Below are 26293 nucleotides of genomic sequence, written 5' to 3' on the forward strand. Positions count from 1 at the left end.
GCATGAAAAAAACAAAAACTGCTGTGAAAGGTATTCTTGTGACAGCTGAGGGGAATTTGAATACACACTGGATGCTAGATGATATGAGGGAATTGTGAATTTTCTTACGGAGTAGTCAAGATTTTCTTAAGCAGTGAGTGGACACCAACGTTTAACCTAGTTCCTTTACTTCGCAGATGTCCTGGAGGCCAAAAATAAGCTTTTTTTTTCCCCCCCTGAAATCGTCTCCAAAGAGTGCAAAATTTGCAGAACACAAATAGTTGAAATTTCTCTCTAATTATGTGCTGGCTGTAGGTTAGTGGTTCTCAGCGCAGGTCCCTTGCCCCTTGGGTGCATTGGCAATATTAGGAGACATTTTTGATTGCCATCATTAGGGTGTGAGTGCTGCTGGTCTAGCGGGCAGAGGCCGGGGTGCTGCTAAATGGCCTACAGTCTACAGAACAGCACCCCACAACAAAGCACCCCATGTTACGTGACCCCAAATGTCAGAAACCCTGTTGTGGACTAAATGAAAAGGTCCAGGACATGGATATAAAGAAAGAAGATGTGGATTTGACTCCTGCCCTGTCATTTTTTTAAAAGGTTTTATTTATTTGACAGAGACACAGCAAGAGAGGGAACACCAGCAGGGGGAGTGGGAGAGAGAGAAACAGGCTTCCCACCTAGCAGGGAGCCTGATGCAGGGCTCCATCCCAGGACCTCGGGATCATGACCTGAGCTGAAGGCAGCCGCCCAACGACTGAGCCACCCAGGTGCCCCCGCCCTCCCATTTGAAGCTGAGTAGCCTCCAGGCAAGTTTCCTGGCCTTTCCTGAGCCCTAGTCTCCTCATCCATAAAGTGGGTGTGCAATCCTTCCCTGGCGTACTTCACCGGGCTGCTACCAGTCCACCTGAAAGAATGAATGGACTTGACCTCACTTTGTATATGGCAATAGTGGTATATTCTCTGTGTGAGGCCCAAGGACAGGAGCAAGGTGAAGGGGCTTAGTCATTTTTGTGATGATGGGGAGGCCAGGATGTTAGTTCCTAAAGCAAAAATATAATATCAAGTTTCAGCAGAATCATTTGTAGGTTGTTACAGGTTGGCTGAACCCCACCCCTACAGCTTCTAATCCAGGGTTCCGGGTTGGGGACCTATAGTCTGGATTTTTCACAGTTCCCAGGTGATGTGGATACTGCTGGTCCAGGACCTGAGAAATACTGGTCTTGAGATCCGCTCTTCCCCTATCCTATCAACAGGGGGTAGCAGAGAGCAGCAAATCCACGGTCACCTCTGAAGCCAGTGGAAATCCCCATCCAACTTCCCTCCATTCTAGTCTAACAAATGGCAGGAGAGAGAGCCAAAATCATGAATTACTTAGATTTATATGCTCTATGTGACCTTGGTAAGAAGTCATTTAATTTTGGCCGAATCGCTCTCTGTGAAATGGGGGAAACAACCTGAAAGATAGTGGGATAATTTGATTAATGTTTGCTGAGAATTAGAACTTCCAAAGAAAATTGAAGTGCGTAGGTAATAAATTATTCTGGGAATTTCTTATTTCTAGGACTTTTTATAAATGTCTGCCCTTTGAACACTTCCCACTCATTCATAAACACTGGTTGCCACTGTTGAATTTCCAATTGTTTAAAGTTTAAAGGGCAGTACTTTCAATACCTTCATTACATCCCGAATGGATAGCTCCAGACATAAGTGACAGGCAAAAAGCAGATGAGAAGACAGTCCTCCAGGGGATGAAGGTGACCATGGGGCTTCTGGTGGGGAGGAATCCTTTAAGGTTTTTTACAAAGAAGCATCCCAAAGCTGCTAGATTACATACCCTTAAAAGTCAGGGGTCAGTTCCCAGGAATCCATCTTTGCAGACTGATTTTGATCCTTCAACCATCATTTACTGATCCCCAGTATGTCCCAGGCTCTGGTCTGGAGGGGACACCACTATGAACCAGAGACAAGGACTCTGCTGTCTTAGAGTTTGGGTTCTAGATGTTCACTGAAATGAGAGCCCTAATCTCTGGCCTGGATCCCCCTCCCACAGCCTGGCCAGTCCCTCGTTGGCTTCAGTCTAATCTGCAGAGGCCTAGTCCTCTGTGACTTAGAGCTAAACTGCCATTCCCTTTTGAAATTCTGGAATAAAATTTGCTTTGGACAACTTCCATAGGCCCTTCAGAATTTGGGTGTCTTAGTGGTACTTTAGAATTTAACCACTTTTAATTCTCTGTATAATTTTCCCACAGATAACATCATGTCATCTCCCTAATCAAAATTTCTAATTCAGTTGTCACTGTTACTTGCACTGTATAGGTTTAAATGGTGCAAATTAAATACCAGGGCTGGAGTTTGGTAAGTCCTTAATTTTAAGGTGTTTATTAGAATAAATTCCTTTGGGATAAAAAAGAAAAAAACTTAACTGTTGTTGAGAAGTGGCAGAAGGATTTTGTGGCTGTGGATCTAGTTTTAGGTTGTAGCTTTTGGAACTGAGTTGAGGAAGGTAGCTAGGGCTTCAGTGGACACACCTGAGCTTCAGCCTGGCCTTGTCACTCACTGGCTACGTGCCCTGAGGTCAGTGATTTTCTCTCTGCACCAGAACCTCCTCAACTATAAAAGGGAAGGGAGGGAAACTAAACTGGGTGAACTCTAAAGTCTTTGGGTCTCTAACGTTCTGCTGGGCAAAAGGGGAGGATGATATTACCCAGTTTCCTTACACTGGTGGCAGGAGGATTGTATTCTAAATCAAGGGTTAGCACGCACGGCTTATGGATCAAATCTGGCTCCCTGTCTGTTCTTCTGTGGCCCATAGGCAAAACTTAGTTTTTATATTTTTTAATGTTCAGGAAAGGTCAAAAAGTAATATTATTTGGTGCCACTTAAGAATTACATGAAGTTCAAATTTCTGTGTCTATAAATAAAGTTTTATTGGAACACAGCCACACTCATTCATGGATATACTGTCAGCAACTGCTCTTGCATGAAAACAACAGGGCTGAGTAGCTGGGACAGAGATCTATGGTCTGCACAGCCTAAAATATTTACTACTTAGTCCATTATAGAAAAAAAAGTTTACTGATTTTTGTTTTTAAAGCATTGTTCAACTCCTTTCTGAACTCAATTGAAAAACAAAAATTCTTCAGAGAATTTCAGTTACATGAAATGTAATTTTCTTAACTGAAGACTTTGAGTTCTTACTCTCAATTTCATATCACATTATTCTGTAATGACAACAAAGGCTGTATTATCAGACACACTAAGTTAAGTGTATCTTGTCTATGAGCCACGCTGGGGAAATGTCAGAATAGATCTTTCTGGAAAAAAATTCCTAATAATCCTCTCAGGAGAAATTTCAAATAGGAAAATCACAACATGGGGCGCCTGGGTGGCTCAGTGGGTTAAGCCGCTGCCTTCGGCTCAGGTCATGATCCCAGAGACCTGGGATCGAGTCCCGCATCGGGCTCGCTGCTCAGCAGGAAGCCTGCTTCCCTTCCTCTCTCTCTGCCTGCCTCTCTGCCTACTTGTGATCTCTCTCTGTCAAATAAATAAAAAAAATAAAAATAAAAAATCTTTAGGAAAATCACAACATGAAGAACGAAGTGAAGAAGGATTCCATAAATCCCCAGAAGTACCAGCCATAAAGAAAAAGATTGCTATATTGGAAATTGTTCTAATTTTAAAGTTCTATATGAAAAAGACATCATAAACTTCTTGCTTAAAACACACACGCGCGCGCGCGCGCACACACACACACACACACACACACACAATTCTCCTACATTGCTGGTCAAAGTGCCAGATGGAGGGATGCCTGGGTGGCTCAGTTGGTTAAGCAGCTGCCTTCGGCTCAGGTCGTGATCCCAGCGTCCTGGGATCGAGTCCCACATCGGGCTCCTTGCTCGTCCAGGAACCTGCTTCTCCCTCTGCCTCTGCCTGCCATTCTGTCTGCCTGTACTTGCTCTCTCTCTCCCTCTCTCTCTCTGACAAATAAATAAATAAAATCTTAAAAAAAAAAAAAAGTGCCTAATGGAAAAGAATTCAGCTGTTTGGAAAAAACAGTTTGGCAGTTTCTTATGAAGTTAAATATACACGTACCATATGACTTAGCCCTTGTACTCCTAGGTATTTACCCAAAAGAAATTAAGACACGTTCACACAACAATTTGTACTGAAATGCTCATAATAATGTTATTTATAACAGCCTGCATTTCCATCAGTTGGTGGAATAGATAAGCAGATACATTATGGCCATACCACGAAATACTACTTAAAAATGAGTAAACTGGGGTGCCTGGGTGGCTCAGTCATTAAGCGTCTGCCTTTGGCTCAGGTCATGATCCCAGGGTCCTGGGATCGAGCCCCTCATCGGGCTCCCTGCTCAGCGGGGAGCCTGCTTCTCCCTCTCCCACCCCCCCTGCTTGTGTTCCCCCTCTCGCTGTCTCTCCTTCTCTGTCAAATTTTTTTTTAAAATGAGTAAACTATTGATAGATGGAATAACATGGATAAATCTCAAAGCATTATGCTAAAGAAAAGAAGCCAGACATACTGAATGAGACTGTTATGATTTTGAGGAAAAGGCAACACTATAGTGACAGAGAGCAGGTCATGCTTGCCTGGGATTGGGGGGAGCGAGGAGATTAACCAGGGGCACAAAGGAACTTTTGGGACAAGGGACACTTTTTAAACCAAAACAGTAGTAATTACATAACTGTATATATTTCTCAAATATCAAATTGTAGGCTTGGTTATGTGTGTTTTATATAACTGTACAGCAGTGAAGTTGATAAAAAATGGAAAGATACAGACTAGAAGACTGTTTGCAATACATGTAAACCGATAAAAGATTAGTACCCAGGGTTTATATAAAGAACTGTTAGGGAAATGCAAATAATCATTTCACACCCAGTAGGCATCACACCAGTGAGACATCCTTTCACACCCAGTAGATTGGCAAAGATGAAAAAATCTGACGAAGCCAAGTGTTGGCAAGAGCGAACACCAGAACACTTAGGCTTTGCTGTTGGGAGATTAAACGGGAAACACTGATCTTTGGAAACCATCTGGCATTATCTGGTGAAGTTGAAGAGGCACATATCTGTGACCTAGCCCCCTCACTCCTTAGGTATAGAATGTTCCAGAGAAACTCTTGCCCATGTGTTCCTGGGGACAAGATAAGGACATTCAGAGCAGCCTAAGGAACAAACCAAATTGCTCCTCAATGCATCCAGCAGTTGTGATATGCAACGAAGACTAATCACCAGTAGAGATGAACGAAGCTATAGCTATAAACACCAAGCAGAAAGACTTACCAACAAAATCATGACAGAAAAGAGCAAGTTGTAAAAGAATACACGCAACATGACACCGTGTCGTTAAAGTTTCCAAGAGCAAGGAAAACTAAACTATAAAACTAAAGCATAAAAATATGTCCTAAACCTATAGGAAAAAAGCAAAATCATTATTCTATGAAACTGAGCCCCGTGACTGTCCCTGGGGAGGAGGAACAAGGTGCTATTGGGAGCAGTACTCCTTCAGTAGCACTAGCCGTGTTTTAGTAGTTGGGCTGACAACAGGTTTGTTTTATTATTATCTGTTTATATTTTCTCTGCATGTCCTGTGTATTCTGTAGTAGTTTGCAAATGTTTTCAGGTGGAATAAAATAACTTCTAAAAGTAATTTGAAGATAAAGACAACTTAAAAAAAAAACTTAAAAAAAAAAAAAGATAAAGACAACTTAGGAGAAAAAAATTGGCTCATGAGCAGTCAGTCCACAAGAAGAAATCCAAATGCCAATACACACATGGAAAGATGTTCAGCCACAGCAGAGATGGGGGAAATGCCACTGAAAAGAAGACAAGTAGAACAACAACAAACCATTAGTAGGGTATGATAATACTCGGGTAAAATGTAAAAATATTTGAAACAATACTATAAATTCTGTATGGATACATACAGAGATAAAGAACAGAAGGATTCATAGGAAAGGCACACAGCAAAGTCAGGAAAGGGGTGCCTGGGTGGCTCAGTCAGTTAAGCAGCTGCCTTTGGCTTGCTTCATGATCTCAGGGTCCTGGGATCAAGCTCCTCTTGATTGGGCTCCCTGCTCAGCGGGGAGTCTGCTTCTCCCTCTGCTTCTGCCTGCCGCTTACCCTGCTTGTGTTGTCTGTCAAATAAATAAATAAAAATCTTTTTTTAAAGTTCAGGGTGAGGCGCCTGGGTGGCTCAGTGGGTTAAGCCTCTGCCTTCGGCTCAGGTCATGATCTCAGGGTCTTGGGATCGAGTCCCTCATCGGGCTCTCTGCTCAGCAGGAAGCCTGCTTCCTCCTCTCCCTCTGCCTCTCTGCCTACTTGTGATCTCTCTGTGTCAAATAAATAAATCTTTTAAAAAAAAAGTTCAGGCTGGCGGTTGTCTCTAATGAAGGGGAGGGAGACATGGGACTAGGGAGGGGTGTGAAGGGGCTTGAGCTCCTTCATGCTCTACATGAATCATGTAGATTCATGTAAATCTACATGAGGATTCATGTAACGTGTCTAAAAGGAAAATGAGGGGGCACCTTGGTAGCTCAGTCGGTTAAGTGTCTGCCTTCAGCTCAGGTCATGATCCTGGGGTCCTGGGATCAAGTCCTGCATTGGGCTCCCTACTCAGTGGAGAGCCTGTTTCTCTGCCTGCTGCCCCCCCTGCTTGTGCTCTGTCTCTCTCTCTCTCTCCTTCTCTTTCTGACAAATAATATTTTTTTTTTAAAAAGGAGGAGAGGGAAGATCTGAAACAGAGCAAAATGAAGACCTGGTAAACCTTGGTAGCTCATTTGTTTTTCTCTCCACTCTTCTAAAGATTTGAAATACAGCATTATAGCTTTTTAAAAGAATGAATTATTAACAATCTTTTCATTCCACATGTGTCATCTGGACAACCTCATAGAAATGAAATTTAAGCCATTTCTATTCAAAATTGTCTAGAGTTTGAAAATCAAAACCCTGCCCTCTTTGCTTTTTCCTACAAAATCTACCTTCCAACTTAAAGACGTTATTTCTTATTGGGTCCACATTTGTGGGTGACTACTCCAAAAAATTACCTCACCTTGCCCTCACACAGGCACACCTCAGAGATACCGCAGGTTCGGTTCCAGATGATGGCAATAAAGTGAATCAAATGAATGTTTGGGTTTCCCAGCACATCTAAAAGTTGTGTTTACACAATAGTATAGTCTATTAAGTGTGCAATAGCCTCATGTCTACGTGCATACCTTAATTAAAAGTACTTTGTTGCTAAAAAGTGCCAACCATCATCCAAGCTTTCAGCGATTTTTTGAGGAACCTTTTCCTGGTGGAGGGTCCTACCCGGATGTTGATGGCGGCCGACTGGTCAGGGTGGTGGTTGCTGAAAGTTGAAGTAGCTGTGGCGATTTATTAAAATAAGACAGCAGGGGCGCCTGGGTGCTGCCTTTGGCTCAGGTCATGATCTCAGGGTCCTGGGATCGAGCCCCGCATTGGGCTTTCTGCTCAACGGGGAGCCTGCTTCTTGCCTACTTGTGATCTCTGTCAAATAAATAAAATCTTAAAAAAAAAAAAAAGACAGCAATGAAGCGTGCCTCCGAGATGAACTCTTCCTTCCACAAAATGCAAGACTGTGACAGCATTGTACCCACAGAACTTCTTTCAGAATTGGAGCCAGTCCCCTCAAACCCTGCTGCTGCTTTATCAATTAAGTTTATGGAATATTCTAAATCCTTTCTTGTCATTTCAACAATCTTCACGGCATCTTCAGCGAGAGTACATACATTCCATCTTGAGAAGCCACTTTCTTTGCTCTCCCTAAGGAGCAGTTCCTCATCCATTAAAGTCTGATCATGAGGTTGCAGCAATTCAGTTCCAACTAGAATTTAGTTCTAGTTCTCTTGCTATTTCTACCACATCTGCGGTTCTTCCTCCCCTGAAGTCTTGAACTCTAAGTCCTCCATGAGGGCTGGAATCAACTTCTCCCAAATTCCTGTTCATATTAATAATTTTGTCCACTTTCAATGAACTACAAATGTTTCAACGGCATCTAGAATGGTGAATCCTTTCCAGAAGGTTTTCCATTTGCTTTGCTCAGATCCATCAGAGGAATCACTATCTATGGCAGCTGCAACCTTACAAAATGTATTTTTAAGATTTTATTGATTTATTAGAGAGAGAGGGCAGAGTAGAGAGGGAGGGGGAGAGGGAAAGGCAGACTCCCTGCTTAGCAGAGAGCACGATGTGGGAGTTGGTCCCAGGACCCCAGGATCATGATCTGAATTGAAGGCAGATGCTTAACTGACTGAGCCACCCAGGTGCCCCCAAAATATATTTTTTCAATAATAATATTTGGAAGTTGAAATTACTCCTCGATCCATAAGCTGCAAAATGGACGTTGTATGAGTAGTCATGAAAACATTAACCTCAGTGTCTATCCACATCAGAGCTCTTGGGTGACCATGTGTATTAGCAGTGAGCAGTAATATCTTGAATCTTTCAGGATTCAAAAAATACTAATTCAAAGGGATACCTGTACCACATTGTTTATAGCAGCATTGTCTACAGTAGCACATTATGAAAGCAGCCCAATTGTCCATCGATTGATGAATGTATAAAGAAGATGTGCCATATTTATATACATATATATGAATATTATTCAGCCATAAAAAAGAATGAAATCTTGCCATTTGCAATGAAATGGGTGGAGCTAAAGAGTATTATGCTAAGTGGAATAAGTCAAAGAATGACATCCCGTATGATTTCACTCATAGGTAGAATTTAAGAAACAGATGAGCAGAGAGGGGGAAAATAGAGAGCGAGAGAAATCAAGACTCAGACTCTCAACAATAGAGAACAAACTGATGGTTACCAGACGGGATGCTGGGGGTGGGGCTGGAAGACATGGGTGATGGGGGTTAAGGAGGGAACTTGTTATCATGAGCACCAGGTGTTGTGTGGAAGTGCTGAATCACTATATCGTACACCTGAAACTAATACTAAATACTACACTGTTAACTAACTGGAATTTAAATAAAAACTTTAAAACAAGGAATCTCTTTTTCTGAGCAGTTGGTCACAACAGCGGGCTTAAAATATTCAGGAAACCATGTTGTGAACAGTTGTGCTCCCAGCCAGGCTTTGTTTTTCCCTTGAGAGAGCACAGGTGGAGTAGATGCAGCATAACTCTGAAGGGCCTGAGCGTCTTCAGAATGGTAGATGAGCGCTGGCTTCAACTTCTTTCAATCACCCGCTGCATTAGCCCCCAACGAGAGAGTCAGTCTATCCTCTGACGCTTTGAAGCCGGGCACTGTCTTCTTTCTGGAGCCAACTTCTGCCAGCTTCAGACTCCTCTTGTTCCGCTTCCTCCTCTCTCTCAGCCTTCACAGAATTGAGGAGACCTCGGACCTTTCTCTGGGTGAGGCTTTGGTGTAAGGGAACGTTGTGGCTGGTGTGATCTTCTTTCTAACTATATCTAACTACAACTTTCTCCACATTAGCGATAAGGCTATTTTGCTTTCTTATCATTCTTGTGTTCACTGGAATAGCACCTTTAATTTCTTCTAGGAACTCTTCTGTTGCATTCACAACTTGGCTAACGAGCCCAAGAGACGTAGCTTCCAGCCAAACCCAGCTTTTCACCTGCCTTCCCCACTCAGCATAATCATCTCTAGTCTCTCATTTAAAGTGAGAGACGTGTAACTCTTCCTTTCACTTGAACACTTGGAGACCATTGTAGGCTTACTAACTGGCCTAATTTCCATGTTGTTGTTCGTCAGGGTGTAGGGAGGCCCAAGGAGAGGGAGAGAGATGCGGGGTGGGAGGTGGGGGTGGGGCACCACCAGTCAGTGGAGCCCCCAGAACACACAACATTTAGTAGTTTGCCGTCGTGTATGGATGCTTTCTGTGGACCTAAAAACAGTACAATAGTAACATCAAAGATTACTGATCACAGATCACCATAACAAGTATAATAATAATGAAAAAGTCTGACACATATTGAGGATACCAAAATGTGACCCAGAGACGTGAAGCGAGCAAACACCATTGGGAAAATGGTGCTGACAGACTTAATCAACTCAGGGTTGCCACAAACCCTGAATCTATTTTAAAAAAAAAAAAAAAAAAAAGGCAGGATCTGTGAAATGCAGCGAAGAGAAGCACAATAACATGAGGTTTGCCTTTATAATAAAAGCATCAAATGCGACCAACGTGATTGATGCTGAAAGTAGCTGTGCCTTTGATGTTATCACCTTTTTCCAGACAGCAGCTTCGTGAGTCAGAAGCAGGAAATGGCCGATAGAGCCTGGAGGAAACGCCATGTCCCCAGAAGCCGCTCATATCATGGCTAGCCTGGGCCTCAGACCTTTCCCCAGGGAGCTAAGGAAGCCTCTCTGTACTTTAAGAAGCTTGAACAGACCAACCTGTGTTGCTCCTAATAGTTTTATATATAATATTTCTCAGAATTTCTATTTGGCGTGTATTTGGGAAGCCCCCAGGAAAACAGGAGAATGGATGTGCCACCACTGTGGGCCTGAATGTCTGTTGTGACTTGTTTCTGTAGGGGTGGCCCCAAACTGTGCCATTGTAAAGAGGAGATCCCAGGTTCACACTTGGCCACTCACCACCTCAGGGCACCCTCCTGAGGTGGTGACCTGACACCGGGCTGGAAATGAGCCACAGTGGGACCTAAAAGGGAGGGGAGCTGCTGCTGAGGAGGCCGAGGATTTGCCCTGAAGCAGCCTGCTGGAGTTCGGCCATCAGGGCTTACACCCTTGGGCTCTTGAGAATTACTCGGCTCATCGTAATTCGGAAATAGAGGAAATTCATAAACCTGGGCTTATAAAAAGGAAAAGCAAACAGAACCTTTATCGTCAACAGATCAGAACAGAAGAAATCGGAGGCTAGTCAGAAATCAGGCTGTGACGGAAAGAAAACGGCCCACGATATCGTCGGGGAGTGGAGCTCTGGTTTACCTTTTGGGTCAGGAGGGCCACGGAGCTTCATAATCATTATGTAATGCCACAGGAGAAAGCTCATGGAGCTGGGCTTCAACTAGTCAGAAGGGGTGTGGGCCTGGGGAGAAACATGTCCCGTTAGTACCATTGTTGTAGGTGCCATTAGGGATGCGTGTCTGACAACGGTCGAGCTAAAATGCAGACTCAGGGGCCTTGCGCCTCAGAAAGACAAAGTTGAGATAAATGTGGAGAGTTGTATCTGAAACCCCTTTCTCTGAAGTGTACGGGGGCCTGGGGGGTAGGGGGGAGCGTTATCCAAACTGCTTCTCAGGGTGAAATGACCATGTGCCTCTGATGCTTCAGGCAAGAGTGAGATGTTCCATTCTCATCAAAATAATTCCCAGCAGCAGTTTCTCATAATCTATGATTTCAGAGACAAGGTTTATCAGCACTGTGTCCTTCATGGTAATTAACAAAAGTTCTTCGGTTTTGTTCGTGTGTTTTTATAGATTTTCCTTCCTGCCTGAGGTAAAGACTTGGTGGTGGTGGGGATGTTACCCATTAGCGGTGTCCACAGAAAACCAAAATGTCCCCTATTTGAGAATGGAGCCATCTGCTCTTAGGCTTGGATTTTGTTTTCTGTCCGTGGTTGCTTTTTATTTATTTATTTTTTTAAGATTTTTATTTATTTTTTTGACAGACAAAGATCAGAAGTAGGCAGAGGCAGGCAGAGAGAGAGGAGGAAGCAGGCTCCCTGCTGAGCAGAGAGCCCAATGCAGGGCTTGATCCCAGGACCCTGAGATCACGACCTGAGCCGAAGGCAGAGGCCTTAACCCACTGAGCCAACCAGGCATCCCCGTGGTTGCTTTTTAAAAGGCAGAATCAGAAGGGGATGATGGTTTGATAATCTCTACCTTTGGGGTGCTGAGAACGGAGGGTTTGAAGCAACTTACTGAAGGAGTTGGGAATTATGAGTTAACCAGGGTCCTTGACTAAAAAGACTTCCTAAAAAAAAAAAAAAAAAAAAAAAAGACTTCCTAAGATTATGAACCCTAATAACATCATTATGTTATTATGAACACACATCCAGGTGTGTTCATTCAGGAGCCTCCTGTTTGTAGCAGTCAGAAGGCTCCCACACTTGTTTCCTGGGGCTTCATGGGAAACTAGGCAGGTAGGAAGCTGCAGTCACAGAGATGTCCTCTGCAGCTAGCTCCAGTGACTGAGAAGAGGATAATGGTGTTACTGGGGGAGATAACATCAGAGGGGCTCAGGGACCTGCTTCAAAGAAAATACACGGGTGGGGGGCGGGGGTGAAGAACAGAGCAGGTTGGGACAGAGCAGAACCCAGGGGTTAAACTACAGAAAGGCTGAGCAAGCTTCCCTGATGTACCCACACTTGACCATGGGGCACTTAACATCACGTCTGGCATATGATTGTTTAATAAATTAATGACTGAATTCATATAGTTTGGGGACTGAGAGGTTTATGTAGTCCAACCTCCACTGAGTCTGTGCATCAGTTTCTTAGGACACTTGTGTGTCCTAATCTTCAAACCCATGAACCTCCTTTTGGTTGCAAAAGGAGGTTCATGGTTGCAAACCATGGTTGCATGGTTGCAAACATTGTCTTTGACAGAATAAACACATTTCCCACAGAGAATGGATGTAGATGCTAAACATAATTCAATGTAATTGTATTTAAAAGCATGGCTTAGGTGTGCCTGGGTGGCTCAGTGGGTTAAAGCCTCTGCCTTCAGCTCAGGTCATGATCCCAGGGTCCTGGGATCCCTGGGCTTGAGCCCTGAATCGGGCTCTCTGCTCACTGGGGAGCCTGCTTCCCTTCCTCTCTCTCTGCCTGCCTCTCTGCCTACTTGTGATCTCTCTCTGTCAAATAAATAAATAAAATCTTAAAATAAAATAAAATAAAATAAAAGCATAGCTTAACTCACAGCAGCTTTTTGTCATGTGTGGAAAGAACCACAATTTTTTAAAACAAAACCTCATTAAAATAAAAAAGGTTGGGACCACCACTTTCCAGCCTCAGCTAATGTTCTTCTGTCATTTAAGTTTCATCCTTTCCCCCAGATTTCTACTGTTTCTGCCCTCAGGGGACCACACAGAGAGAAGGGCTGAGATTAAAATTGCCTCCCTTACAGATCCCATTGGTTACAGATATTCTAAGTATATTTCTATTTAAAAATTCTTTGGTCCTGTTTTACAAACTTCCTAATCAGAAGAGGGGTAAATCCTTTTGAAGAGAAGAGGAGCGGAGAGGGATCTGGCTCCTGTGACATGTGTAGCACAGGTCCTGACTTGGGGGCAACGCTCAGTGGGCGGTTCTCATGGCCTGCTTTGTTAACACCCAGTACTGCAAGCACCTGGCCCTGTCTCAGTCATTCAGCTTCATCCAGCAGGACATGTCCAAACTTCATCAGCAGGTCTACAAGGAGCTGTGTCACTGCAAACAAAGCTTCATATCCCAGACCTCAAGCCCATTCATTAATGGGCATAGGGACACAGGGGACCCCTTCCTTCCCAAGAAACTCCAGTGCCTTTCCTCTCTTGCCTCTTCCCACCCAATTCCCTTCGGTTTGTCATATTTAAGCGTTAGAAGAGGAGAAACAAAGACTCATTATTTTATAAATGTAGGGGTAAGTCACCATCTTTCTTCACCCCGAGCTCCCTGTGGAGCATGTCGTCTGTGTTGCATGCTTTCTCAGATGTTTTGTGTTGGTCTGTCTGGCATACTCTTCATGCCATTAAGGACGGGGAGTCCAACCTGAATAAGATGAAGCACCGAACCTATGGTTTCAGGGCATCTGAGAACACTGCCACGGGCTTCTCCCTTGAAGGACCATCTGAGAGAGGAGGGGAGACACCTTAATGTTTAAGGTAGGTCCCACAGGGTGAGTCTGAGTTCATCTTGTGAAAAGGTGGAGGCAGGGCACTCTAAAAATGGAATAGCATGTACAAAGCTTGGCATTGAAAGGTTATGGTATATTTGGAAAACAGCAAAAAGAAGATGAGGCTAAAATAATTCTAGTAGACGGCATAGCAGCATGAAGGGAGGAAAAAGTAGAGATGAATTGGTGACAGAGCTGTTGGGAGCTCAGACTGAGGAGGTGGGAATGAAGACAAGAAGTTGAATTAAAAAAAAAAAAAAAACCTTTTGGACGTAGCATAAACAGCTTTGACAATGGACTAGTTATTGCCAGGAGATCCTGGAGTGAATGTAACCCAGAGTTTAGGATATGGGAATGATGATCCATTAAATAAGATGGCAAATACAGATGGCAAATCAGGTTTGGGATGTTCAGAGAAAAGGGTAGTAACATGGAGCTGATGGCAAAATCATCAGGAGGAGCACCAAATCCAAGCATACGTTCTGGAAAGTGGTGATGAAGAGGGTAAGACTTAACTTTTATCTGGAAAGCTGTATTTGCTCTTGGCCTAAACAACACCACAGAGAATGTACAGGAAGGACTGATCTGATAAGTTTTCCAAATGGTCCTTTACACCTCTGCCTCCCACCTCACCCCAGCCCAGAATAACAAGATTTTCTTCATGGGATTTCAAATTTGCAAGGGAATCTTGATAATTTTCTTGGTAATGGGCAATGAGTAGGAAGTTTTATGTCCTAATTCCAGTAATTATTGCAGGATTTATAAGCATAATGGTCAAGAAAATTCTTTTTTTTTTTTTTTTAAGATTTTATTTGTTAGAGAGAGAGCGCGCGTGGGAGCACAGGCAGACAGAGTGGCAGGCAGAGGCAGAGGGAGAAGCAGGCTCCCTGCCGAGCAAGGAGCCCGATGTGGGGCTCGATCCCAGGACCCTGGGATCATGACCTGAGCCGAAGGCAGCTGCTTAACCAACTGAGCCACCCAGGCGTCCCAAGAAAGAATTCTTGAGACATTTTACAGTGCAACTTACTGTTTATGTAAGTAGCTGGGGACAGGACTGGTGGGCAGAAAGAGCCGCACTTTTGCTGTATGAAGCTGGTCCTTCTATGCATCATGCTCAAAGGGGGAGAAGCGGAAGGGAATGTGCAAGGACTAATTGATCATAAATGTCTTCTTCGAACTTCTGCTTATAAACACTACCTTCGTAAGATTTCTTTGTTGCTTATCATTCAACTAGATACTAACTACTGGTGAGAAGTATAGGCAGTGATGAGACGCTTAAGAAGGTAGCAACTGGTAGTATTTGATCCTTATCGTAACTATGAAGGCTATATATAGGCCAGCCTTTTGGGCTAAAGGGAAACATTCTTTGCTTCTGTCCCTCACCATAGTCAACAGCAGCAACTTCCATACATTCAGTACCAGCTGTTTTAGGTTTTGCGGAGACCACGTCAAAACAAACATTTCTGCTTTCGTGCGGCTTACATTCCTGTGGAGGAAGACATTTTTTAAAAGAGACAGCGGATACCATAGCGCATTGCACTACAAACGTAGGGAAAGCAAGGGTTGGCAGTCAAATAACTAACCCTTCCACTCCCGCAAAACCTAACCCCCAAATCAGCCCTTCCGGGTCACCGCCGGGCCCACGGGCATTCGGACTCCGCCCACCTCCGGCCTCTGGCCCCGCCCACGCCCCTTACGTCAATTTTCGAGGCCTTGACACGTTGGCCTAGCCAATGAAAAGCCGACCTGCCCGGGCTCCATTAAGGCCCGCCGGGTGAGTCGTCGCTCGAGAAAGCGGATGGGCTCCGTAAGCTGTGTGGCGCGGCGGTTCGGGTCGCTGCTGTGGCGTAGGGCTCTATCCCCCGGAGCGGTGCTCTCGGCGGGCTGGGGGCCACGGCTTTGTCTGCTGGCCGCGGGTCGGCTTAAGGCGGGACCGGCGTTGGGCCTGGCCTGCCTGAGCCCCGACCGTGCGCGCGGCCTGCACGGCGGACCGGGGTTAGAGGAGCGGGCGGAGGGGGCAGCTGGCCAGAAGCGCCCGGAGACAGGCACAGCAGGTACCGGCCTGGAGGAGGGCGGCGGGGGCCCCTGCCGGCAGCCGGGAGCTGGGTCTCGGCCGAGGAGCCTCTGAGTTCTCTTGTTTATGCCTTTCCCTTGGAGAAGGGAAAGATCTTTTTTCCAGAGCGGGAAGGATGTTCAGAGATGTTGACACCAGCTTTGCGTTTAACGCGGCGAGAGAGAAACTGATGTCTCCAAAACCCCAGACGTCCGAGTGGCCGCACCGGACCCTTGGCATCACAACCTCACTGTCCTCAGCTGCCTTCGCTCTTCCTAGCTAGAGTCCCGAGAAGCGGACTTGCCGAAAGTGTTGGGGCGTGAGGATTCTGAGGAAGGGCTGGGTCTGGGGCCTGAGAGTTGCATAAGAAGCTCTAATAGGGGACGGAGCCAATTGAAGTTCCTCTAATTATTGCAAGTTTTTAGAAATTTGAGAGACTGTAAACAGATCTCATCTGTGAAAGATTGGGGTCTGAGAGGGAGAGGTCTTGGTGGACTTAGCCACCAGGTTCTTGGGAGTCAGCTTTAGAAGGTAAGAGAGCTTTAAATTTACAGGTTCTAATACTCCAAGGTAAAGAACAGAATATGCAAATCTCTACAGAAAAAAGAAAGTTAAGTTTTCACAGATAACAGTTGCTACATAATCCAGATGGCTTTAACAAGAAAATTGAGGCTTCAAAATGAAGATCAATGTTAAATTTTTAGCTCTCATTAGTTGGCGTGGGGCACGGTTCGTTTATTCTGCTAGGCCTCATTTTCTTCATCTCTCATGTGTTAAGATTGTGGAGCAGATGCTACTACCTCAGAGGCTTTTCAGCTCAGCTGTGTATGTTTGAGGTGTGTTCCTCAAGTATTAATGAACAGAAAGCCATTTGTTATGGATGTTCAGTTTTACTTGAATGTGGTAATATCGAAGAATGTATGGTGGCTCTGTGTAACCTGAACATTCACTCTTACCATAAAAGTTGAGCGATGCTGTATGAAACCACTGCCCAGGTTTAGCTTCCAGGAGGCCTGGACGTTTCTGTCTTTCAAAACATTTTAGATCTCAACACCATCATGGAGGAACAGTTTCATTGTTAGCTGCTGCATCTGGATGCATACAGAATCTTCTGTTTGGCCACCTGACACAAGTGAATCTTTGTGCATTTCAGATCATACTGGTCCCAAGTTTGACATCGATATGCTGGTTTCACTTCTGAGGCAAGAAAATGCAAGAGACATTTGTGTGATCAAGGTTCCTCCAGAATTGAAATATACAGATTACTTTGTGATTGGTAGTGGAACTTCCACCCGACACTTGCATGCGATGGCCTACTACATTGTCAAAATGGTAGGATGCTTTCTTTTGTCTTTGGAATCATTCACTTAATGGAAGAGTGTCAGGGCATCATGCTGACGAGCAACACTTGAAAAGTACATCCATCATGAAGTGATGTAAGAAGTCCAGATTCTCAGTATTTGCCTGAGTGTTTGATGTTCCTTGATAGTGACAAGGATAGTGACAAGGAGACAAATGAGTCAGGATATTTCTAATTCTTGTCTCTCTTTTTTTTTTTAGATTATTTATTTATTTATTTGACAGAGAGAAAGAGAGAGAGAGAGATCACAAGGAGGCAGAGAGGCAGGCAGAGAGAGGAAGGGAATCAGGCTCCATGCTGAGCAGAGAGACCAATGTGGGGGCTTGATCCCAGGATCATGACCTGAGCCGAAGGCAGAGGCTTTAACCCACTGAGCCACCCAGGAGCCCTCTAATTCTTGTCTCTTGTGGTCATTGAATGAATGGATGAATGAATGAATAAAAAAATATAAAAATATAAAACAATTTGAGGCAGGCTAGAAGACAGTATAACCCAGAGGAATTTCTAGAGTAGCACTGTTCATTATGGTAGCCACTAGCCACATGTGACTAATTATAAGTTAAAACTTTAGTTCTTGGGGCGCCTGGGTGGCTCAGTGGTTTAAGCCGCTGCCTTCGGCTCAGGTCATGATCTCAGGGTCCTAGGATTGAGTCCCACATCGGGCTCTCTGTTCAGCAGGGAGCCTGCTTCCCTCCCTCTCTCTGCCTGCCTCTCTGTCTACTTGTGATCTCTCTCTCTGTCAAATAAATAAAAAATCTTAAAAAAAAAAAAAACTTTAGTTCTTCAGCTGTACTAGCCATATTTCAGGTACTTGGTAGCCACATGTGGCTAATGGCTACCATATTGTACAGCACAACTATAAAATGTTTCCATAATTGCAAAAAGTTCTTTTGGACCATGTTGGCCTGTGGTTTAATTCAAATGTTTGAATGTGTCCAGTGTTTCCAAGCACTGTGGTGGGTGTTGGAAGGATGAAAAAATCTAGTCCTCACCCTCTGAATTCATAGGTCTAATTGAGGAAAAGGAAGACCGTTCATTTTCTAATTAGACTGAACAGGAATCAGAGTGAGGAATATACTTAGAGACCTTTAGTTGATTCTGATAATACTCTACAGGGGAACATAACCTCTCTCAGCTTGTTGAAAATTGTTCATAAGAGGGATGGTTAAGACCAAAACAAAAGTTAGGTTTGCCTAGAGAAGGGTGGTAAAATAAGAAGGGGACTGAAAACAGAACCTTGTTGCAATATGGCAAAGCAAAGGGAGATGCCAAAGAAGGAGTAGTTGGAGATATAAGAAAGAGAACCAAGAGGGCATAGAGAAGAGTTACAATCAGGGTCCCAGGATCTCTGTTAGAGATCTGTTAGATGTTCTGGTGGGACAGAGGAAGATGAAGACTTAGAAGTGACCTCTGTTCTTGGAGATATAAAAGGAATGAGAGGTTTTACGTTTTAAGCATTTCACCATTTTTTAAGATGTGCAGTTAAGTGGCAGTGGTTATATTCACATCAGTGTGCTGTGATTTACCACCATCCATCCCCAGAATGTTTTTCATCTTGCAAAACTGAAACTCTCTGCATTAAGCAGTAATTTCCCATTCTCCCTCTGTACCCTGGCAACCACGATTCTTTCTTTCTGAATTCAATGAAGTACTTCATGTGAGTGAAATCATACCCTGTTTGTCCACTTATGACTGGCTTATTTCACTTAGCAAAATGTTTTCAGGGTTCATCCATGCGGTGGCTTGTGTTGGAATTTCATCTTTTTAAGACTGTGTATGTTACTGTATGTATAGATCACATTTTATCTGTTCATCTGTTGATTTTCATTTGGTTTGCTTCCACCTTATGGAGATTATGAATATTGCTGTCATAAACGTGAGTGTAGAAGTGTCTGTTCATGTCCCTGCCTTTAATATCAGGAGCGGAATTGCTGGAACATGGTAATTCTGCTTTCAGTTTTTTGAGGAGCCAGCATGTTCTTTTCTTTAGTGGCTGTACCACTTTACATTCCCACCAGCAGTTCAGAAGTGTTCCGATTTCTCTATATCTTTGCAAACACTTCCTATTTTCTGGGTTTTGGGTCATAGTAATCCTAATGGGTGTGAAGTGGCATCTCATTGTGGTTTTTATTTGCACTTCCTTAATGATTAGTGATGTTGAGCATCCACGTACGTGTTACTGGCCATTTGTATGTCTTTGGAAAAAGGCCTAATGAAGTCTTTTGTCTGTGTTTTAATCAGGTTAGTTTTTTGGTTGTCGTCATTGTTAAGTTGTAGTTCTGTATATATTGTGGATATTAATCCCAAAATGAATACGTGATTTGTAAATATTTTTTTTGTTCTTTAGGTTGTCTTACTGTTGATAGTGTCCTTTGATGCACAAAAGCTTTTAATTTTGTAAAGTCCAGTTTATCTTTTGTTGTGCCTGTGCCTTTGGTGTCCTATCCAAGCAGTCATTGCCAAATTCAGTGTCATGTGTCAGGAAGGCTTTCCACTGTGTTTTCTTCTAAAAGTATTAGGTCCTATGTTTAGGTTTTTGATCGGTTTTTAGTTTTTGTAGATGGTGTAAAGTAAGGGTCCAGCTTTGTTCTCTTGCACGTGGATGTGTAGTTTTCCCTGCTCCGTTTGTTAAAGACTGCCCATTTCCCACTGAATGAACTTGATCCCTGTTGAAAATCGCTTGATTGTGTGGGCTCTTTCTTTTATTCCATTGGCCTCCCTTGCTCACTGTTTTCAAGATTTTATCTATTTATTAGAGCACAAGCAGGGTTGGGGGTGGGGCAGAGGAAGAAATAGGCTCCTCACTGAACAGGGAACCTGAGGTGGGGCTTGATACCAGGACCCCAGGATCATGATTTGAGCCTAAAGCAGGTGCTTAAGTGACTGAGCCATCTAGGTGCCCCACCCTTTTTAAAGATTTTTATTTATTAGAGAGACAATACAGAGGTGGGTGGGTGGGCAGGAGGGAAGCTCAAGCTGACTGCGCTGAGTGCATAGCCTATCCCACGGCACAATCTCAAAACTCTGTGATCATGACCTGAGCTGAAACCAGGAGTTAGATGCTTAACTGACTTGAGTCACCCAGGTGCCCTGCTTGCTCACTGTTTTGATTACTGTAGCTTTGTAGTTAGTTTTGATAACAGTAAGTTGAGAGCTCCAACTGTGTTCTTCCTTTACAAGACTGTTTTTGGCTATTTGGGGTCCTTTTAAATTACATATAAATTTTAGGATGGACTTTTCTACTTCTGCCAAAAAAAAAAAAATGTCCCTGGGATTTTGGTAGGGATTGCATCGAATTTGTAGATAGCTTTGCCTGGTACTGACATCTAAACAATTTAAGTTTTCTAGTTCATGAACACAGTGTCCGTTTATTGATGTTTTATTTAATTTCTTTAGCAACATCTTACAGTTTTCAGTGTACAAGTCTTTTGTCTCCATGGTTAAATTTATTGGTAAGTATTTTATTTATGATTCCATTGTAAATGGAATTCTTAGTTTCCTTTTCAGGTTATTGATTAGGTAGTGTATAGAAACACAGCTGATTGGGTATGTTAATTTTGTATCCTACAACTTTGCTGAAATCATTTATTTTAACATGTGATTTTGTGGAATCTTTAGGGTTTTATGTATGTAAGTCATGTTGTCTGTAAACCATGATAATTTCATTATTTCATTTCCAATTTGATTACCTTTTTTTTTCTTCCCTTGCTCTTATTTCTCTGGCCAGAACTTCTAGCACTATATTGAATAGAAGTGGCAAAAATGGGCATTCTTGTGTTGTTCCTGACCTTAGAAGGAAAACTTACAGTGTTTCACCATTGAGTAGGACAATAGCTGTGGGCTTTTCATGTATGATCTTTATTATCTTTTAGTATTTTTGTCTTTGAGTATTTTTGTCATGAAAGGGTGTTGAGTTTTGTGAAATGCTTTCTGCATAAATTTGAGATGATCCTGTGACTTTTGTTTTTCATTTTGTTAATGTGGTTTATTATATTGATTGATTATGGAACTATCCTTCCACTCCAAGAATAAATTTCACTCAGTTTTGTTGTATATCCTTTTAATATACTGTTGAATTGGGCTTGCACATAATTTATTGAGGATTTTTGCATCAGTGTTCATCAAGAATACTGGTCTGTAGTTTTGTTTTTTTGTAGTGTCTTTGGCCTTGGTTTCAGGGTAATGGTAGTTGCATAGAATGAGTTACAAAGGATTCCCTTTTCAGTTTTTTAGAAGAGTTTGAGAAGAATTTGTGTTAGCTTTTGTTCATTCATTCATTCATTCATTCATTCATTTGTTTTCAGCTTTGGTTTAAATGGTAGAATTCATCTGTGAAACCATTTGGTCAGGGCTTTACTTTGTTAGAAGGTTGTTCTTTCTGGTCTTGTTTGTTCATTCTTTCTTTTAACTGAGATATAATAGTGTTTGGAGGTTTTCTTTTCCTTTTTTTTTTTTTTTTGAATTAACATATAATGTATTATTTGCCCCAGGGGTACAGGTCTCTGAATCATCAGGCTTACACAATTCACAGCACTAACCATAGCACATACCCTCCCCAATGTCTATAACCCAGCCACCCCATCTCTACACCTCACCCCCAGAAACCTTGTTTGTTTCCTGAGATTAAGAATCTCTTATGGTTTGTCTCCTTCCCAATCCAATCTTGTTTCACTTTTTCCCTCCCTAGCCCCCACAATCCCCCCGCCCTGCCTCTCAAATTCCTCATATCAGAGAGCTATAATTGTCTTTCTCTTATTGACTTACTTCGCTTAGCATAATACCTTCTAGTTCCATCCATGTCATTGCAAATGGCAAGATTTCTTTTTCGATGGCTGCATAGTATTCCATTATATATATTTTTTATACACACACACACACCACATCTTTATCCATTCATCTGTTGGTGGACATCTAGTTTCTTTCTATATTTTGGCTGTTGTGGACATTGCTGCTATAAACATTTGGGTGCACGTGCCCCTTCGGATCCCTACATTTGTATCTTTAGGGTAAATACCCAGTAGTGCAATTGCTGGGTCATAGAGTAGCTCTATTTTCAACTTTTTGAGGAACCTCCATACTGTTTTCCAGAGTGGCTGCACCAGCTTGCATTCCCACCAACAGTGTAGGAGGGTTCCCCTTTCGTGTTTGGAGGTTTTCAATTACTGATTCAATCCCAATTCAGTCTTGGTAAATTGAGTTTATAGGAATTTGTCCATTTTGTCTAAATTATCCAATTTGCTGATATATAGTTGTTCATATTATTCATCATGCCTTTTTTAAGAAGTAATGCCCCCGGGGCACCTGGGTGGCTCAGTGGGTTAAGCCTCTTGCCTTCAGCTCAGGTCATGATCTCAGAGTCCTGGGATCAAGCCCCACATCTGGCTCTCTGCCCAGCAGGGTGCCTGCTTCCCCCCTCTCTCTCTGCCTGCCTCTCTGCCTACTTGTGATCTGTCAAACAAATAAATAAAATCTTTAAAAAAAAAAAAAGTAATGCCCCCTTGGATTTTAGTTATTTGGATCTTCTGTTTTCTCTTAGTAAGTCTAATTAGAGATTTGTCAGTTTTATCTTTTTCAAGGCCCAAATCTTGGTTTCATGGATATTCGTCAGTTTTGGTTATCTCTGATCATTGTTTCCTTCCTTCTGCTAGCTTTAATTTCTTTACTTCCTAGTTAAGGTGTAAATTTAGGTTGTTGATTTGGGAACTTTCTTTTTTTCATGGAAGCATTTATAACTATAAATTTCCCTCTTCACATTACTTTTACTATATCCCATTAAGTTTTGGTATGTTGTATTTTAATCTCATTTGTCTCAAGATATTTTCTAATTTCCCTTGTGATACCTTCTTTGACTTACTGTTTTTATGGCTTTTCTGTTTTTCCTTTTGTTGTTTCTGGTTTCATTTCATTGTGATGAGAAAATATACTTTGTTATTTCAGGCTTTTTAAATTCATTGAGTTGTAGCCTAACATATCTATCCTGGAGAATGTTACATGTGCACTTTAGAAAAATGTGTGTTCTATTTTGGATGGAATGTTCTGTTAATGTCTATTAGGTCCAGTTAGCCTGTAGTGTTGTCCAAGTCATCTATTTCCTCACTGGTCTTTTTTTTTTTTTTTATCCATTATTGAAAATGGAGTATCGGGGCACCTACCTGGGTGGCTGAGTCGTTAAGCGTCTGCCTTCAGCTCAGGTCATGATCCCAGGGTCTGGGGATCAAACCCCACATCCGGCTCCCTGCTCAGTGGGAAGCCTGCTTCTCCCTCTCCCACTCCCCTTTCTTGTGTTCCCTTTCTATCTCTGTCAAATAAATGAATAAAATCTTTTTTTAAAAAATGGAGCATCGTCTTCCATATTATTGTGTTGTGCTCTGTTTCTCCCTTCAGTTCTATCAATGTTTGTTTCCATATGTTCAGGAGTTCTGATTTTTGGTGCATGTTTATTATTGTTAAATCATCTGGAGTATTGAACCCCTTTATCACTGTATTAGTATCCTGGTCTCTTGTAATAGTTTTTGATTTAAAGTCTGTTTGTCTGATACTAGTGTATCGGGTGTTTTGGACCATTCATAAGACCTATTGAGAATAGAGCCATGGGATGGTAAAATTCCCATGAATATTGTCCTGAAAGTGATGTAGGTGAGGACCAGATGTTGAGTGAGCTTGGTCCTCTTTGCCTCAGACACACCTTGGTGGATATGAGTAGAATGGCCCTTTCAGAAGGGATTGGGCAGTAGGTATTCAGTAGAGAAGAGGTATAGGAGGGTAGGTAGGATTTGGGTGGTGGGGGAGGAATAGTTTCCTCAACTTACTATGGAGTATAGTTAACTTAGGAACTAGCCTACTCATTCCTCTTATGATCAAGAAAAATACCCCCACAGACCATCCTCAGTGAGAAGAGACTTCTTCCACCTCTCTCCTAATATATAATCTGGCTTTTTTCAGTATAAATACCTGAAATGTAAAAGTGAGCCTCATGTTAAGATTGAAGGGAAGGACACTGATGACTGGCTCTGTGTGGACTTTGGTAAGTTATTTTGACATATTTTACAGATAAGTATATATTTTGTCCTAATCTTGAACTATTTTCAGTTGTAAAAGGATTGAGATCAGATTGTTTTTCATGTGATATTTTTGATACTTGTTTAAAGTTTTAATTATAACCCAGGAGGTCTTATTAACATGTGAAAACCTCACCTAATGTGTAAGTATGTAACTAGCCACGCAGTTCAGAAAGATGGTGGAGAACAGAGTGGATAACGTGGTAGAGGTGGGAGAGAGCTCTTAGTGGTGGCAGAAGGCTTGGGGTGTACATAACGTTGGCCCAGAATGACTCAGATGAGGTGACGGTCAAGGGCGTTTCAGGTACTGAGAAGGACAAGAGCAGAGGACTGGAATTTTGAAAAGACCTAACGAATTTGGGTATTAATATATACATGTATTTCATAAGATACGTATTATAAAGGAAAAAACAGTGATTGTCAAGGATTGTGAAGGGTCTGAGATTTTATAACTAACAAGTTAGCTTCCCAGTTTCTGGTGAAAGACGCAAGGCTATTCCTGGGTTAGAGATGGACAGTTTTATTACTCATCACAGTAACAGTAGCCAGCAGCAGCATTCATTGTTTTTGTTGTTTTCATCGGCTTCCCTGAGCCCATTTTCTATAGGTAGAGAAACACCGGGCTAGATGACATCTGCAAAGTTCTGAGAGAGGAACCCTGAGATTAGGCTAGCACATCTTTTATAATGGGCAGAAGTAAACCCACATTTGCTGTGGCGGAAGACACTTTCTCTGCTATGGCTGTTAGGTTTCTGTGCTTTGTCACTCTTAACATTTTTGGACCATGTGATTCAGGTGGGAGTGGGGAGAGAGATCCTGTGCATTGTAGGATGTTTAGCAGTCTCCCTTCTCTCCAGCCTCATTTGTAAAAATAAAAAATGTCCTGAGACCCGCTGCTATAAGTAAACCTGTCCTTTGCTCTGGAGGGACATGGCCTCTTTCTAAGACTATTCACACACAGCCTTGAAAAGATAGTCTAGAAGAAAAGGCAATCCATGCTTTGCTCAGAGTATATGCAGAAATGTGATATCCACTGAGAGTGAAGTAATCACCAGGAATGTTACATATTGATACCATGTCCCTCTCTTGTATAAAGCACTGAGAAAAGCAGAACATCATTTCTATGGCATTTCTGTAGGAAAGGTATCCATAATTTGCATTTCTAGTAAATTGCCTGGTAATCCTAATTTGGATATGGATCCATTCTTTGACAATCACTGTTCTATCACAGAGGTTTGTGAGAGCACAAGAATAAAAGCTAATGAACTGCTTCTTTAACTCTTATCTGTCCTTGATTGATAGGCAGCATGGTGATTCATTTGATGCTTCCAGAAACCAGAGAAACCTATGAATTAGAGAAATTATGGACCCTACGTTCTTATGATGACCAGTTAGCACAGATAGCACCTGAGACATTACCTGAAGACTTCATTCTTGGAATAGAAGATGATACTTCATCCCTGACTCCAGTGGAGTTCAAATAAGAATAAAATAATAACTATTTTGTCATTATCAGACTTGGATTGAGTTACTTCTTAAAAATACAGCTCTAAAACCCCACCTGATTGGTCAGGTTGTTGTCCAAAGCCTTATATGTGGGCATGCATGCTAACTGTGTGTGGAAATTGTGGGTAAGTGAGCTGATTCTTACACCAAGAATCAGTATATTTAAACTAAAATTTTAGTACATTGTTTTTATTTCTGATATCCCAGCAGGATTTCACGGAGTTAGTATTGGCCTCTGTGCTCTTCTCAAACAGTTTAATTTTGCCTCAGTGTAAATCTTATTCTGTAGATGGAATAGCCATTTTTTTTTTTAAATAAAGCAAACAGCACATCACCACCCCACTAGTCTTATTACTTAAAACGTACGGTTCTTACTTCAAAAGCGGCACCAATAGTATCAGGATCCACAGTAAGTACTACAGAATGGAGAAAATAAGGTAAGCACCAATATCGAGTGGTAAATTAAGATTGACA

General features: G+C 42.5%; 1 protein-coding gene across 1 annotated transcript; it reads left to right on the forward strand.

Annotated features, from left to right (window-relative positions):
- The first annotated feature begins 15622 nt into the window (after positions 1–15622).
- On the forward strand, positions 15623–26126 carry MALSU1 (mitochondrial assembly of ribosomal large subunit 1). Its single transcript, XM_047694123.1, has 4 exons — positions 15623–15896; positions 17049–17227; positions 24198–24279; positions 25616–26126. Exons 1-4 carry the CDS (start codon positions 15641–15643, stop codon positions 25795–25797), a joined length of 699 nt encoding a protein of 232 aa, XP_047550079.1. The 5' UTR covers positions 15623–15640; the 3' UTR covers positions 25798–26126.
- The last annotated feature ends 167 nt before the right edge of the window (positions 26127–26293 follow it).

Source organism: Lutra lutra, chromosome 11 (assembly GCF_902655055.1).
Source record: "Lutra lutra chromosome 11, mLutLut1.2, whole genome shotgun sequence".
NCBI lineage: Eukaryota > Metazoa > Chordata > Mammalia > Carnivora > Mustelidae > Lutra > Lutra lutra.

Excerpts from the sequence above, each read along its gene's own strand:
- MALSU1 (XM_047694123.1), top strand. The coding sequence starts at position 15,641 with ATGGGCTCCGTAAGCTGTGTGGCGCGGCGGTTCGGGTCGCTGCTGTGG. Across the intron at positions 17,228-24,197 it reads CCTACTACATTGTCAAAATG|TATAAATACCTGAAATGTAA; the intron begins GTAGGATGCTTT and ends GGCTTTTTTCAG. Across the intron at positions 24,280-25,615 it reads CTGGCTCTGTGTGGACTTTG|GCAGCATGGTGATTCATTTG; the intron begins GTAAGTTATTTT and ends CTTGATTGATAG.